General features: G+C 35.9%; 1 protein-coding gene across 1 annotated transcript in view; it reads right to left on the bottom strand.

Moving 5' to 3' along the window:
* MOV10L1 (Mov10 like RISC complex RNA helicase 1) overlaps positions 1-14,014 on the bottom strand; it is a 31,269-nt gene extending 17,255 nt beyond the window's left edge. The window contains exons 1-12 of the mRNA XM_042791872.1: positions 13,874-14,014; positions 12,109-12,265; positions 11,582-11,694; positions 10,539-10,729; positions 8,245-8,385; positions 7,149-7,390; positions 6,820-7,015; positions 4,078-4,272; positions 3,276-3,384; positions 1,575-1,752; positions 875-945; positions 412-503 (exon numbers count right to left, since the gene is read on the bottom strand). Coding sequence (XP_042647806.1) covers positions 412-503; positions 875-945; positions 1,575-1,752; positions 3,276-3,384; positions 4,078-4,272; positions 6,820-7,015; positions 7,149-7,390; positions 8,245-8,385; positions 10,539-10,729; positions 11,582-11,694; positions 12,109-12,265; positions 13,874-13,999 — 1,811 coding nt within the window. The 5' untranslated portion in view covers positions 14,000-14,014. The remainder of the gene's footprint in view (positions 1-411; positions 504-874; positions 946-1,574; positions 1,753-3,275; positions 3,385-4,077; positions 4,273-6,819; positions 7,016-7,148; positions 7,391-8,244; positions 8,386-10,538; positions 10,730-11,581; positions 11,695-12,108; positions 12,266-13,873) is intronic.
* Positions 14,015-14,355: the final 341 nt, after the last annotated feature.

Raw genomic sequence — 14,355 nt, forward strand, 5'->3', positions numbered from 1 at the left:
AAAGTATAAAGCAACGGGTGGGTAACATCAGTAATTTTTTTTTTTTTTTTGCATAGTCTTGCAGCCATATTAGTATATTTTCTTCTTTAAAAAAAAAAACAAGGGAAAAAAACACCACACCAAAACACCCCACCTCATCTCCCCCACCATTTCATTGCTTGGCATTGGTGCAATCATTGAGAGAGGCTTAAGAATTTTTTCTACACCATGACAACAGTTGCAGTCTTTTATCGATGAATGTAGTGGCAAAGGTGCGCTGAGGAAAAGAGGTGTAAGAATTGGCAAGATGTTAATTATGTCCTTCTCCTGTCTGTATCCAGAAAAACAACCAGTTGACAGTCATGTGTATTTCAATAGTCACTTTACTAGAGGAACCATTAAATGCAGCTTTTTGGAAACTTATAAAAATACCTGCAATGAACAAATTCCACATCCATGGGTTCCAAGTTGTAACCCTGTTCAAAGTCTGCATTAAATTTAAGAGTAACATCTTCATTACATATCTGTTGCAAAGATAAAAAGCCAGTTTACTGATGAAAGTGTAGTACTTCAAAGACAAAGAAGCATCTGCGAAAGCACTGAACCTCCCATCACCTCCAAAAGAACACCAAGATTTACCTGCTAACAACATACTACATATCTAGATTATGTTATGAGTTCTTTCAGAGCAGTTAAAGATTATAATCTAGAAAGAATAGGGAAGCCAAAATCTTCAAAAATACAATAAAAATACAAAATCACCACTCAGAGTGTAGATGAAACATATCTAGCTTCCCAAAACTCAGGTTAAACTAGTCTGTAACTCCATGAATTGTCAGATTCCTCTTTGAAACCTGTGGACCAGTATTTTCAACAGGAGATACACTCTGCTTACCTCAGTAATATAGGCAACGTACTCTATTATATGCTCAGAGTAGACCTGACTTTTCAGTATCACCTTATCACCTAATTGTAAACAAAGTTAAAAGGCAACATATTGTTACAAACAATAGTAAAATCCTCACTGCAGCACTTAATATATTCCTCTTTTGCATGATTAAATTAGGAATTTACAGGATGCTAGATGTTAACTAACTTCAGCAAAGTTGCTGTATCTGAGTACCTGTTCTGAAATCCTATATGCAGTTGTGTATTACATTTTAAAAGGCACCTACTACAGACACCATCAGATAACACCTCCTGAACACAGTACCTTGTATATTATATTATTTGAGATTCTGAATTCAATTTTAACTACTTTGCCAGCTTTTGATATACCTATTGTCTTAAATTATTACTCCATTGCACAGTTTATTTTTGCTGAAAGTCCAACCAATTTTTGTACATGAAAAATCCTTAAGTATCACAACATGCGTAAGAACAGACACGTCACACTCACTGCTTCAGACAGCAGCCACTGTAAGATTCACACTGAGACACTAACAGTGCAGTTCACCTGTCTAGTAGCCTAGATTAATAATTGTGTTGAAATATGTGAAAGACTTCTTTAAACAAATGATTAAGCAATGGAGTTTGTATTGCACTGAAAACATTGATCAACATGCTATTTGGCTTTATCGCACATTAATTACTACCTGCAATCAGGTGAGGTCTGCCCTCTTCCACTCCTGGCACTTCCAAAACTAATGAGTTTCCATTCCTTTTCAAAATAACTCCACTCATGTTAAAGTCTTTTATCTCCATTTCTGCATGGATCTCTTCAAGCCACAAGAGAGTAGAAAAGTTGGCTTTATAATTATGTAGATTAAGATGCTGAAAAACAAAACAGCATACATTATTGTTCTAACTTCTACACTAAGATACAGAACTCGCTATTCTTAACTTTATATAAAATAACTCTTAAGACAGACTGCACAGCAACTGGGTTGCCAATTAAGGCACCGAAATACATGCACCTATACACCAACAAATACTCTAAACTCTACCAGGAGTTAAAGTGGAATTAGTATAGTCCTTGGCACTCAGAAATAGCCAGTTAGCTAAAGAATTAACCAAGTCGCTCCCTACTACAATGGCAATTTCAACATCTGAATTCAGGGGCAGTCTACAAACCCAATTCTATGCTCAGCAATCCCAGAAAGCATAAAATTTAAGTAAACTGGGCAGAGATGGGTGAAGAGTCACATTGGCCTCAGCCTTGGCTGATGATTACCCAGCTGATGGCAAGGTGAAACAAACTGAACTTTCTCCCTTGGAACTTAATGCATCCCACTGAAGAGGTATTCTCCAATTGTACAAAGTTTTACCTAAACAATCACTGATAGCACAGAATGCTTTATATTTAATATCTTCCCACTCAAATACAAGGTGAATGAGCCTTGTTTTAAGTCTGAAACAGACTTAAAACAGTCACCAGCACTAGACAGAACTTAAGGTGTGGTTAAAAAAAGTTACCATTAATGGCAGGCTTTCAGTATAAAATTATTTCAAACACTACAGAGTTTTATCTTCTTTGAAAGAGAATCACTAACCTGCTATCTTAATGCTGTGACCTCAGATTTTGTGAGCTGTTTAGAAAGCAGACAATATACCTAATTTTTCAAAAACATAAAAGGTTATCGACCCCAGTTTACAAGTCCTTAAAAAGTTAGGGGTAAAAAAACCCAGTGAATTGCAACAATGTTCTACGAGAAATCAGAACAAAGTTTTGGATAAGGAATCACCATAATATTCTTGTTAGACTTCAGTTTGGGTTGTTTTTTCTGTGCGTTTTTTTTTTGTTGTTGTTGTGTTTTTGGTTTTTTTTTTTTTTTTTTTTTTACATATTCTGAAGTTGCTACACTTGCAGGAAGAATTTGAACAAGCCATAAAGAATTAAGCTGGAGGATTTTTTTTAAAAAGTTTTGAACAACCAGAAAAGAATCCTGATACTGCAATAACTTAAGAATTTCTGCTTTCATTTGCTATGAAACAACTGCTGGACTACTGTTTTGACACCCCCAAAAACCCCTTCCAATGTTGCCTAAAAAGTGAGAGTGAAGAGGAATCTTTGTTCAGCTTCTTGTAACACTCCCTACCCATCCCCCCCCAGCATACTTCTACTCCCTTCTCAGTTTTTCACATTAACCCTTTTGTGCTCTTATAATTGGATTCTGTGACATACTGAAACCCATGAAAGTTACAGGATACTGACTAAAGCCTTAGGTCTATTTGGTAACAGTATTACATCATATTCTATTACATTAAAGGCTACACATTTTTGCTAAATTAAGGCCAGCTTGAACAAACATACTTACATAAAATGTATTTTCTTATATAAATCTATACTTGCATACCTCAGCTAGGAGAGGCTGAAAGGTCAGTATGTCTAACTTCTGCTCCGCACATTTTCTTAACTCATCTGGTATGGTATAATGTGGGAGAAAGCTTGGCAACTTTCTGTGACTTCTAAAACAAAGATGTATGACATACCATTTAGCTTTCTCAAATTACATATGTGAAAAACAGCTAATGATCAAGCCGCATCAAGGTTATAAGACCAACACGTGTGCACACACACACACGAGAGACCCAACAATTTCTTCAAAGTGTTAAGTTTGCTCTACAGGGAAGATAGGTAAATGTTCCAGTTACAGATTATTTGAAAACATCACGTGCCTGCTTTTTCAGTTTAGAGATATTTTTATAACTAAGCAAATACTGTAAGTATATGAAGCTTATTCTCAAAAGGAAAAGTTCTGAATGAAAGTTAGGAAACATTTATCAGATATAGATGTTGAAGTTGATTAAGGAGTTAAGAAGCTAACTCTCTCAGAAAACTATTTCCAATTTTATATCTTTTTTCATATTAACACAATTGTTACTTGCACATTCCTGTGCAAGTGTTTAATCTTGTTTATCACCTTATATAATAGAAAGAGCTCGTGTGACGGATCTACAAAGAAAGCAAGCAATCATAGCTGAAACAACTTCTTCTATCAGTAATGTCCACAATTATCTTGCTTACAACAAACATGTACTAACATGTACAGACTCTCCCAGTTTCACACCTCCTTTGTCAGCATTACAGAACAGAGATAGCAATAGCAAATAAAGCAGTATTAGGTAAATGTTACTTTTTGCTCTAATTCACAGTACCTCCTATATTTAGGGGCAACCACTGTTGTCTTCCTTGGCTGAGTTTCGTGAATAATTTTAGGCTTTCTTGGAGAAAATGGTTCCACAGGTGCTATCAGTAATTCTTCTTCATTTGTTACAGTGGCTTCAATATAGCGTCCAACAGTAAAAGCAGAAAAACCAAGCAATAGGAGTTCTTTACTGTACCCAGGATTTCTTCAAGTAAGCAGAAATTATGTTCTTAAAACCATCACGCTCACACTTTGTTTTCCCCAGACATATTTTTAAAAATAAAATTGTAGATTCTCATTTCACTAACACAGGAGAACTGCTAATTTCAGGTAATTCCTCACACTTACTCCCCACCCCGAGTTCAATCCAGGTATAATAAATAATTGGGGAAGGTGGGGTGGGGGGGAAGAGTAAAGATATAATTTAATCAAAAGCCTGAAGAAAGAGTAAAATCCCTCCCCTCAACATACTAGGTACAGAATTCATACTTCTGTCACAATGAACATATTGGAATTAGTGAAAAAGATTAGCCAAACATTTCCATCAGAGGAACCTGAAGCATATCTCTTCACTGCAGCACCAGCTTTCTTCCATCTTGCTTAAGGCTACTCAGAACTGAATCCTAACTGTAAGCACATCAAATGGAAAAAGTAGGACAGATCCTTTATTTCTGAAAAATGCACTTTACACGTGTAAGTGGTGCTTGGGAAGTGACAGAGGGGGAAGAAAAAAAATAAATTGGAGGGAACAGTTTCTTCAGACTGGTTTCTAAGGAACTTAAGACAAAAGATCTAACACACACCATCTGCTCTGAAATCCCTTAATGAACTCATCCCAGAACTACCCAGAGCCCAATTCTCTCCTCAGCACTAACTACAGAGTGCAACACTCTCACTATGTGCCTGAAACAAAAGCATCCCAGAAGGATTCCAGCTTACTACTTCTCTGGCAGAAGTACTATTTTTTCATGCCAGCTAACACTACCTGCTCAAGTTAAAGCTACAGCCTGTTTTTTTGAGATATACAAACTCAGTGCAGACACTGAGCTGTCCAGCTTTATGGTCTAAATTGGCAGTCTCCATGGTCTCTTAAGTGGCCATCAAGCACTTGTCACCTTCATGCTGCAGCCTCCTATGGTATTTTGTGTGGATTGTTCTATATTATTAGAAGATTCTCAGACTTGGTGGCATTTACAGATCTACAGTGAAATATAAATTGTTCTTTCTACACGTCTTTCTCCACAAAGGCAAGCCATGACTGCAACTTATCTTTCAAACTGCAGCTAAATCATCCTCTTAAGAAAATTTCTACCCCTCGCCTCACTATTTAAAATGGTAACACAAGTAGTGTGAAAGTTAACGCATTGTTACTTCGATGAACGAAACCATTTGACCTTGTTTTTCCCTGTCTAATTTTCAAATTATTATCATAAGAGTTAATGGTTGTGTTACACAATGTTTGTAGAGCTACAGCTGAAAGTAACTGGAAAGTAGAGGAAAGTAAGCTTTCCAGCATGAGGTTCCCATTTGAATTCTGAAAGAGCTCACACAAAGCCACTTTTTATTTTTAACTAAATCCACTAAATATTTTGTACAGTAAAGCATTTTTGTTTTGCAAGAGTTTTCTAAGATCTGCAAACCACTTTCTCTCTAAATTACACCTTCAAGGAAGAACACTTTTTTCTTTCTTATTTCAGCACACATAACCTGGATTCAATATCACAGAACAGGGAAGTTTGAGATCAAGTCATGCAGCAACATAAATAAGACGTGAGGGTACTGAGACTGGAAGAAACATATTGGACATAACACAAAAATTCCCAGGAAGTCTACATTAGCTCTCGAGCTCAAGGAGCAATGGGTTTCCTGAAAAGAATATAACCAGCCGTAGGCATTCTCTTCACCTTACTGCGGTTTTTTTTGAGACATTATATACTCCCACTGTATTTCTTCATTTACTACTACCATTTTCTTTCAACAAAAATCAGAATCAAGAATTAAAATGCTAACTACTTTCAAGAGCTAATATAGGTTTCCACCTCATTTGCTAGTATGTACTGGCTTAACTTTATCATATACCAAAGAGAAAACTGTGCTCAGAATACAGGAACTATTATGAGAGTATTAAGAGAATAAGGGAACTATTAAGAGATAAAGAAGGCATTATCCCACTCTACTCAGCGCTCGTCAGGCCACACCTGGAATATTGTGTTCAGTTTTGGACCCCACTATACCAAAAAGCTGTGGACAGGCTGGAGAGAGCTCGGAGAGGGGCCACAAAAATGACCAAAGGACTGGGAAGCCTGCCATGTGAGGAAAGGCTGAGAGAATTGGGTTCGTTCCGCCTTCAGAAGAGAAGGCTTAGGGGAGACCTTATCACCATGTTCCAGTATTTAAAGGGTGGTGACAAAGAAGATGGAGACTCCCTTTTTACACAGAGTTGCATGGAAAAGACGAGGGGTAACGGGTACAAGTTAATCCTGGGGAGATTCCGATTGGACACAAGAGGAAAATTTTTCACAGTGAGAACAATCTCCCCAGGGAAGTGGTGGATTCCCCAACACTGGACACTTTTAGGATTCAGCTGGACAAGGTGCTGGGCCATCTTGTCTAGACCGTGCTTTTGCCAGGAATGGTTGGACCAGATGATCCCCAAGGTCTCTTCCACCCTGGTATTCTATGATTCTGTGAAATAAATTTTTATGACTTGTTTCCATTGTATCGGTCAGAACCAATGGAAAGAAATACTTACGCAGCTGTGCATATGATCACTATGAATGTTTTTCCACCTGGTGGTATGACAATTTCTCCAGTAATATTGACATGCTCTACTGGTTGTTTCACATCTTCTCTTTGCTCATTTTCTCCATTATGTAGATTTTCATCTTTCAGCAAGGAAAAGTTTTCTTTTGTCTTAGATATATTTGTATCCTGAGAATTAATTTCTTCTATAGTAAACAGATTACAATAAATTCTGTTACCACAATTACTATGGCTAGCATAGGCAAGTCTTCTCAAACAAACCTAAAGGTCTTCTGAGGAATTAACACTCAGCATTCAAATATTAGTAATTCACTGTACCTGGAACGTCTCCATTCTTCATAATGAATGTATTATTCAGTGACTCATACGCTGTTCCTCCACTGTTGTTATATGAATTAATTGCAGCTTTTGAGACGTTTTCTTGATTTATTGGAAAAGATGACAGATATACTTCTGGACTGTTCTCACATTTTTGAGGTATCTGAAAACTGAATTGCTTGTCTTTCACCCATCCAGCTAATCTGCAGCTGATTAAGGACTGTGGTACACTCCCTTTATTCCTAGAAGTAGTTATGTAATTAATTACACAATTAAATGCATAGCTAATGTTCTTAATTCTACCTGAAGTCAAATATAATTGTCTGTAGCTGGTTATTTCACCATTATTTCATAACTGCTATCAGAAAGAAATTGCACTGCTGTTTCTAACTCTGCTAAACGTTAATATCTCTAGGTCATATCAACTACCATATGAAGCATACAGAAATACTGTACATAAAAAAAAGTTATGGTAACATAAAATTTACAATTGGGCAACTAACTGTTAGGAAAAAGCATAGTGCAGCAAATAGAGGATATTTAGGTGTGTCTTCACTTGAGCCTCTATGCCCAGATGTGAAGAAAAACCCCAACCAAACCATAAAACAAAAGAAAAACAGCAAACCAAAAAACCCTCAAGGATATACCAACACAGTTCTTCAGCATCCAGGTTAAAAAAACCCAACCAAATAATTAGGAAAAAAAATCTAGTCTGCTTTTAACACATGAGCATGCAACAGTCCTCTTGTTCTGAAATTTGAAGATGGAAGTGTATCTGCAGTTTAAATTAAACACGCTTAACAAGTAAAAGCATTTACTTTAATCATCATTCCAGAAAGGATTTTATTAGGATTGAAAGGAGACGTAGGATTGAGGCATCTCAAAGCACTATCTGCAAGATATATGTTCAATAAAAAGACTATTCTAAAGCCATCAAATTCAGTATGAAATTCTCTTTAACTCCATAGTATTTGGGGGTTACTTGAAGACCATAAACCATAAGGCTCAACTGTGAGAGTTATCTGTATGAAAGACAGGTTTACAGACTACAGAACGATGGAATGTAAGAAAGCTTAGAACAATCAGAAAGACTTACTCTATCCAAATGATCATTCTTTTAGATTCCCCCTGCTTCAGAGTTCCAAAATTAGTCATTCTTGATACTTCCAACCCTCCTTTGTCTCTCATTAAGTCTTCATAAGGCTCATCCAGATTGACTCCATTAGAGTGTGACTGTCTGTAAAGTAATTTTAGCTAGTGATTTTGAAACACAGACTCAGCAAATATCTTTGATTCAGCCTATGTTTAAGAATCACTATAACAAAGCATAGTCACAGTACCTAGCAAGGTGAGAGGGTTCACTTTTTCCTCAGCTACTTAGACTTCCAAAACAATGAGATTACTAATTTAAGCAGCAAATTAAAAACAAGAAGCCTTTTGTCAGCAGTGTAATAGACTAGCATAAAAGTTTGGATACAAGGCTTAAATGATTAAGATAGCTAGCTAATCTTTGCTGAAGAGCAGAATCAAATGGTGACTGAAGCTGTTATGAATCTCTCTGGGAGCTGAACCAAGACACAATAAAAAGTAGCTCCTTAGCAAGCTGATTAGCACTGGAGTTCAAGAGGTAAAATAACTAGACTAAGTGTTTCAACATATACCCTGAGCACTTACATCTTCTGCTTACTGCTACAATCTGAAAGCAGCAAACTGAAGAAGAAATTGGAAAAAGCTGAAAACCAAGAAGCACTCTTAAAATAAAATACCATCACACATACCACTGATGAAAAATGCCTGTGAAAACAAGGTCACATGTTCTTCCCTGTCTGAGACAGGGACCATAACTCTGACCTCTCAGTCTCAGCTAACTGTAGAAACCACTAAAAAGCCCTGTTCCTATTCTACAATTAAGAAACTATTCAGTTAGATAAATTGGCACTAAAATAATCTGGAAATATTTTAATAATCTTGCCAATATTTATACACCCTAATTTTTCCTTAGTTATCTAACACAAAGTAGAAACTGACTGCAGCTGTTCAATAGCTATCAATTTACTAGCAAAGCCCACTAGATGTCTCCCATTGCAGCTTAAGCTCTCTCAATTTTTTGATATGGCAGGAAATAAACTAAAACTGAGAAATCAGCCCTAAGGGCTACTTTTATAATTTGGCTTTAGTAAGAATTTTTTGTATAAAATCCATCATTAAAAATAGAATCAAGTGAAAAAATAAATAAACGCACAAATTGTGCTGTTGTGCAAAGTGATGTAAACACTTCAAGCTCCATCTAGGTACAATTTAAATCTATTATATCCATTATTGTCAGTGAAAATAATCAGCTTATTCCATTCTTCATAGTTCCTTTGAAGACATATGTACTACTATATTTCTTAGAGACCAAAGAAGGTAAGTTCTCCCAGACTATGCTTGAGAGGTATTTTCAAATATCTGTTTTGCTCTCCTTTGGACTTTCCAATTTGTTGATAGCTTGTTTTTGGCTTGCAGTATCAGACTCGGTAAGCCTACCAAGGTCTTGTTAGCACTGAGAGTAACAGATTTTACAAGTGATAGCCCTATTTATATACATTTGGGCAGTATCTGTGTTTTTCACAGGACAGATGCTTGGATTCAAATAAAATTCCAGACCTTTGCTGCTACTTAACTGCTACTGACTAGTTATTGCCCATTCTGCATTTGTGTAGTTGATTATTTCACAAAATTTTGCTTTTCCTCCATACCGAATATCATCTACTTTTTCCAACCTTTTCCACAACCTGTCCAGATCTTCCTCACTTTGCACATGCCATCTGTCCAGATCTTCCTCACACTGCATATGCCATCTAAAGTGCCTGCAGACCCTCTCAGTTTGACATTTGCAAGCCTAATGAATCTCTATTATGAGATGATTAACCTATTTTATTTAGGCCAGATATCTGAAGAATCATTACAACTTAAGCAAAATGGATTAAAGAAACATCCATTTTACATCAGTTTCACTGAGAATGGTTTTCAAACAGTGAAGTCCTCACTAGAAGAATGCAGAATAGAGGAAACAAAAGGCAAGAGCATGAGCTTGGCATTTTTCTAACAAAGCCATGCAAAATTTCTTCCTTGCCTAGCAATATCTCCGAGTTCAGCTCCTACCAGTTTTGTACCTGTAGTAAGCACAGATTAAGCATAGATGTCCCCACCTTCTGGAAAGGAAGAACAAACAGCAAGGGCCCAGGCATATCACACTGATCTTCCCAATCATCTATCATGTCTTCTAGTCAACTAGTGAAGAATTCACAGTATTTCTCACTTAACAGATGCAACAAAATTTAAGCTGTGTAATTACATTTTATCTCTAGTTGTTATTAAATGGAAAGAGAATGAAAGAATGAATATTACCCATCCTGACTGACTGGCACCAAGCAGAGAGCTCTCCAAATATAACATGACTGATTGCTCTCCACCACAATCGTGTTCACTAGATCATGTCTACAAGGTGAATAGCCATCGGGAAGTCTCAATGAATCCAAAGTGAAAAATATACTCTCATCTACTGTACCACTTCTTCCACAGATGCTGGAGATGCGAACCTGTAACAGTTTGTTATTCAGTGTCACTTGATATTATCTGCTTCAGCTAACAGGCATACTACCATCACATATTTTTTTCCTGCAGTGCTCATTCTAGCATTAACAGAGCTGCATTCTAAAGTTTCAGTTATTCATGAGAGGTAAATGCACAGCTCTAACCTAGAATCACTGTGCTTGTCTTTAGATTTAAAAGTATAATGAAACACATGTACATCAGAGAAGCACTAGGTTCCATTTAAGTGCACACTACAGTACATACTTTTAACTTAATCATGACTCCTGTCTCGTGACTTACCAACTTACCTAATATATACTTTAATACCAGCAGTCACAACAGAAGAAATTTTTTCCTATGCTTGATATGCAAAATTATTCAATATATACAGTTAAGGCTAATACAATAAATCATAAACCTAATATATGTATTCCTAGAGGGAACAAATATTTTCATTAAAATAAAAAAGGGACAATGGTTGTTTTTAAGCCTAAACATTTGGATAAATTAAAGTAAACATAATATATTCCACAGTCATTACTACTTAAAAAAAGTCTGGCAATCCACACATCCTCATTGCAACCAATGTAACTAAAACAACAGTAAGCATAAAAATCAACAATTTATATCCAGTAAATAGGTTAGTTACTCTTCTTGTTCTAACCAAAATGCGTATGCCTTTTCAAAAAGCTTTGTTATTTTAGAAATAATTCTATAAATGGATGAGTTGATATGTTTTATCTTTTAATTAAAGATGTGTTATGGAAGATCTACCAATATTAGCAACTTCAAATCATCTTCAAAACCCTACTTTACACAAAATTCCTCTTGCCAAAAACAATATGTAGAACACTTACTTTGTCTACTTGCTTATATCTCAAAGGCTTTACAGCAACTGCTTCACTGTTCCATGTTGTCGGGTTAATGAAATATTTTGCTTGCACCCAATCACCTTCACAAGGTATGAAACCTATGTAAAACAGAACATCTGTTAAGTTTAATTGGTACTGATGACATTTGTATTACTCTCATACAGAATTAGTTTCAGTTAAATCAAACGACCAGCCAGAAAAACACATTATTCAGATCCCCTGAGTTCAAACTTCTCTTTGCAGTTCTTCCCACAGTAGGTTACGACAAGCTACGTAAGAGATGCAAGCAGAAAAATACACTGGCTTACATGTAATTTATGCTTAAATGACTTCATGAAAGTTATGCTCAGTGAAAACAAACAGGTAGCTCTCTTCACCCAAATCCCTACCTTTGTTTCACTACATACACTGTATCAGAACTCATTTGGGATGTTGACTGCAAGTTTATCAGAAGATATTTCTATTGTACATATAAAAAAAAAGGAAGAGCAAACAAGAGAGCCTTTACACACCTTCACAGACATCTTCCATTGCAAAAAAAGTATTCTGATTAATATAGCCACCATCCTTAGAGAGAGAGGTAATATTGCCAATTAATATTTTCATATTTAGTTCAGAAGAATCACAAGTAGGATCAGAGTCTCCCCATGTATTCTGGACAGCATCTACCTATAATACAAAAAACCAAAACATTCAAACAGCTGATACGTAGAATTATATGTTAAACATATATTCCTACAATAAGTATTAGAATTTCAACTGCTTATGGAAGTCAAGCTCCTTAGTAGATAATTCTATATTCACTGTAGCTGTTCATTTTTGTACACAAAAACCATGAGCAATAAACAGCAAGGAAATTCTCTTTTAAGAAGTCTGCTGTATGCTGCACTGACAACTATTATAATTACATGTTAATTTGTCAAATCCTTCTCATGCTTCCCTTGCTTTAGGTCTACTTAAGCATTTTCTTCATATTGACAAGAGGACTGTCCTGCCTCACCCCCCAGCAATCTGACTGTGCACAAGTGGAACTGGAACATCACTATTTCAGAAAGAAAAAAAAAAGCTTTCAAGACGCTATACATAAACATTATGTATTTCAGACTGCCTCTCAGTCATTCTTTAATAATTTGAATTAAAAAAAAACCTAAAAAGCTGCTGCTTACAGACTCTCCATATCACCACCTGAAGTGTAAGCCTCCTATCTGGTAACTTACGCTCTTATTAAACCTGCATATCAGAACCTTACTAATAGGATTACTAGACACACTAGAATACTTTGGCTAATCATTACCTTCCTATTATGTGAAACATGATCCTTGAAGCCACTGTTTGCTGATTACATTCTTCACAGACAGCATGATCTTATAAGATGCTTAATCATAAGCCATCCCTTTACTAGCAAACTCAAGTTAACTTTTCAACTAGTTAGTGTGATTTCCTCTGTACAAGCAACTTAAGCTTTGACTCAGAGTTTTGGTCAGCATGAGTTTAACAGATGAACTGCAATAATCTAGTGCTGTACTTAAAAGTATAATGCAGCTAAGCCAAGCAGATATAAGATGAGATGGGTTCTGTACTATGCAGTTATCAACTGCTTCTGCACTGCTGTCAGTCTTTGAAGCACCAGCCATATTTATCTAAGATCTAAATGGAGAAGGGCCACTTGACTCAGTTTCTCGGCTAGATCATCAGACACCTGAGTTCAGCCTATATAATTAAAAAATTACAGTAGTTTAAAGTTATGACAATGTATAATCAAGCTTGAAGTAGGTTTACAAATGAAGTGTAAAGCAAGAAAGGTAATGAAAGATCCAGTTTTAAAACTCTCCATGACATCGTGATTTTTTTACAATGGGAAATTTTGAAATTTATGTTCCTATTCACTTCTGTGCAAAAAAAAAGTAAACTTGCAGCCCCTGTTTCTATTTTCTTATCCATTCATATAACAATGACATCAAGTTGACTTTGAAGCTCAAAGTAAGTTAACACACACAGGTTTGAACTAGGTAAGATTAAACAAATTCTGATGCAATTATCTCAACCAATAGTTTAACATTCACTACATCTAGATCTATATTCAGAAAGTCAGTATTAAAGGAACAACATTTTAAAGGAGATGGAATTAAATAATAAACAAACAAAACAACTTATCCCCACTAGATGAATTTCTCTTATTTTGCAGAATTCTAGAGGCTAAAACTATAGTAATCTCCAAAAGAAAGTCTCAAGGGATTTACAGAGAAAGTGAGACTAGTACTTATCTCTACTTCTTACCCTAATGGCCTTCAAGCCACCCGATGTTTTATCCTCTTCAACAGTGGCAGTAACTTCCTGTCCAACAGACAGCAGCATATTTTTTGTAACAGCACCCTTTGTGAAGATTATCATGTCATCTATCATCCCATAATCATGGCAAAATCTTGTCACTACTCCTTGTACTGTTTTTAATTCTTTATCACCTGTATCCAGAAGAAAAATGTTCACATAAAACCAAATCACTTGTTTACAGAACTTTGCAACAAGTAATGAATACTATCGAAAGTGCTATTCCTGCTATGAAAATGTCATTCTCATATTCTACTAAAAATACAGTTGCCAACTAATTAGTTTCACATTTAAGTCTTGAAGTCTTATGGCAAGTTATGGTTTCAATCAATTAAGAATGCTAGTTAAATACAAACTACATTATAAAAACAACATTATTTAAGCTGCATGAAACAAAACATATCTGAAGCTGGAAGGCACTCGTAAGAATC

This window comes from Tyto alba, unplaced genomic scaffold (genome assembly GCF_018691265.1).
Source record: "Tyto alba isolate M040663 unplaced genomic scaffold, T.alba_DEE_v4.0 Super-Scaffold_2, whole genome shotgun sequence".
In the NCBI taxonomy this organism is placed as follows: Eukaryota; Metazoa; Chordata; class Aves; order Strigiformes; family Tytonidae; genus Tyto; species Tyto alba.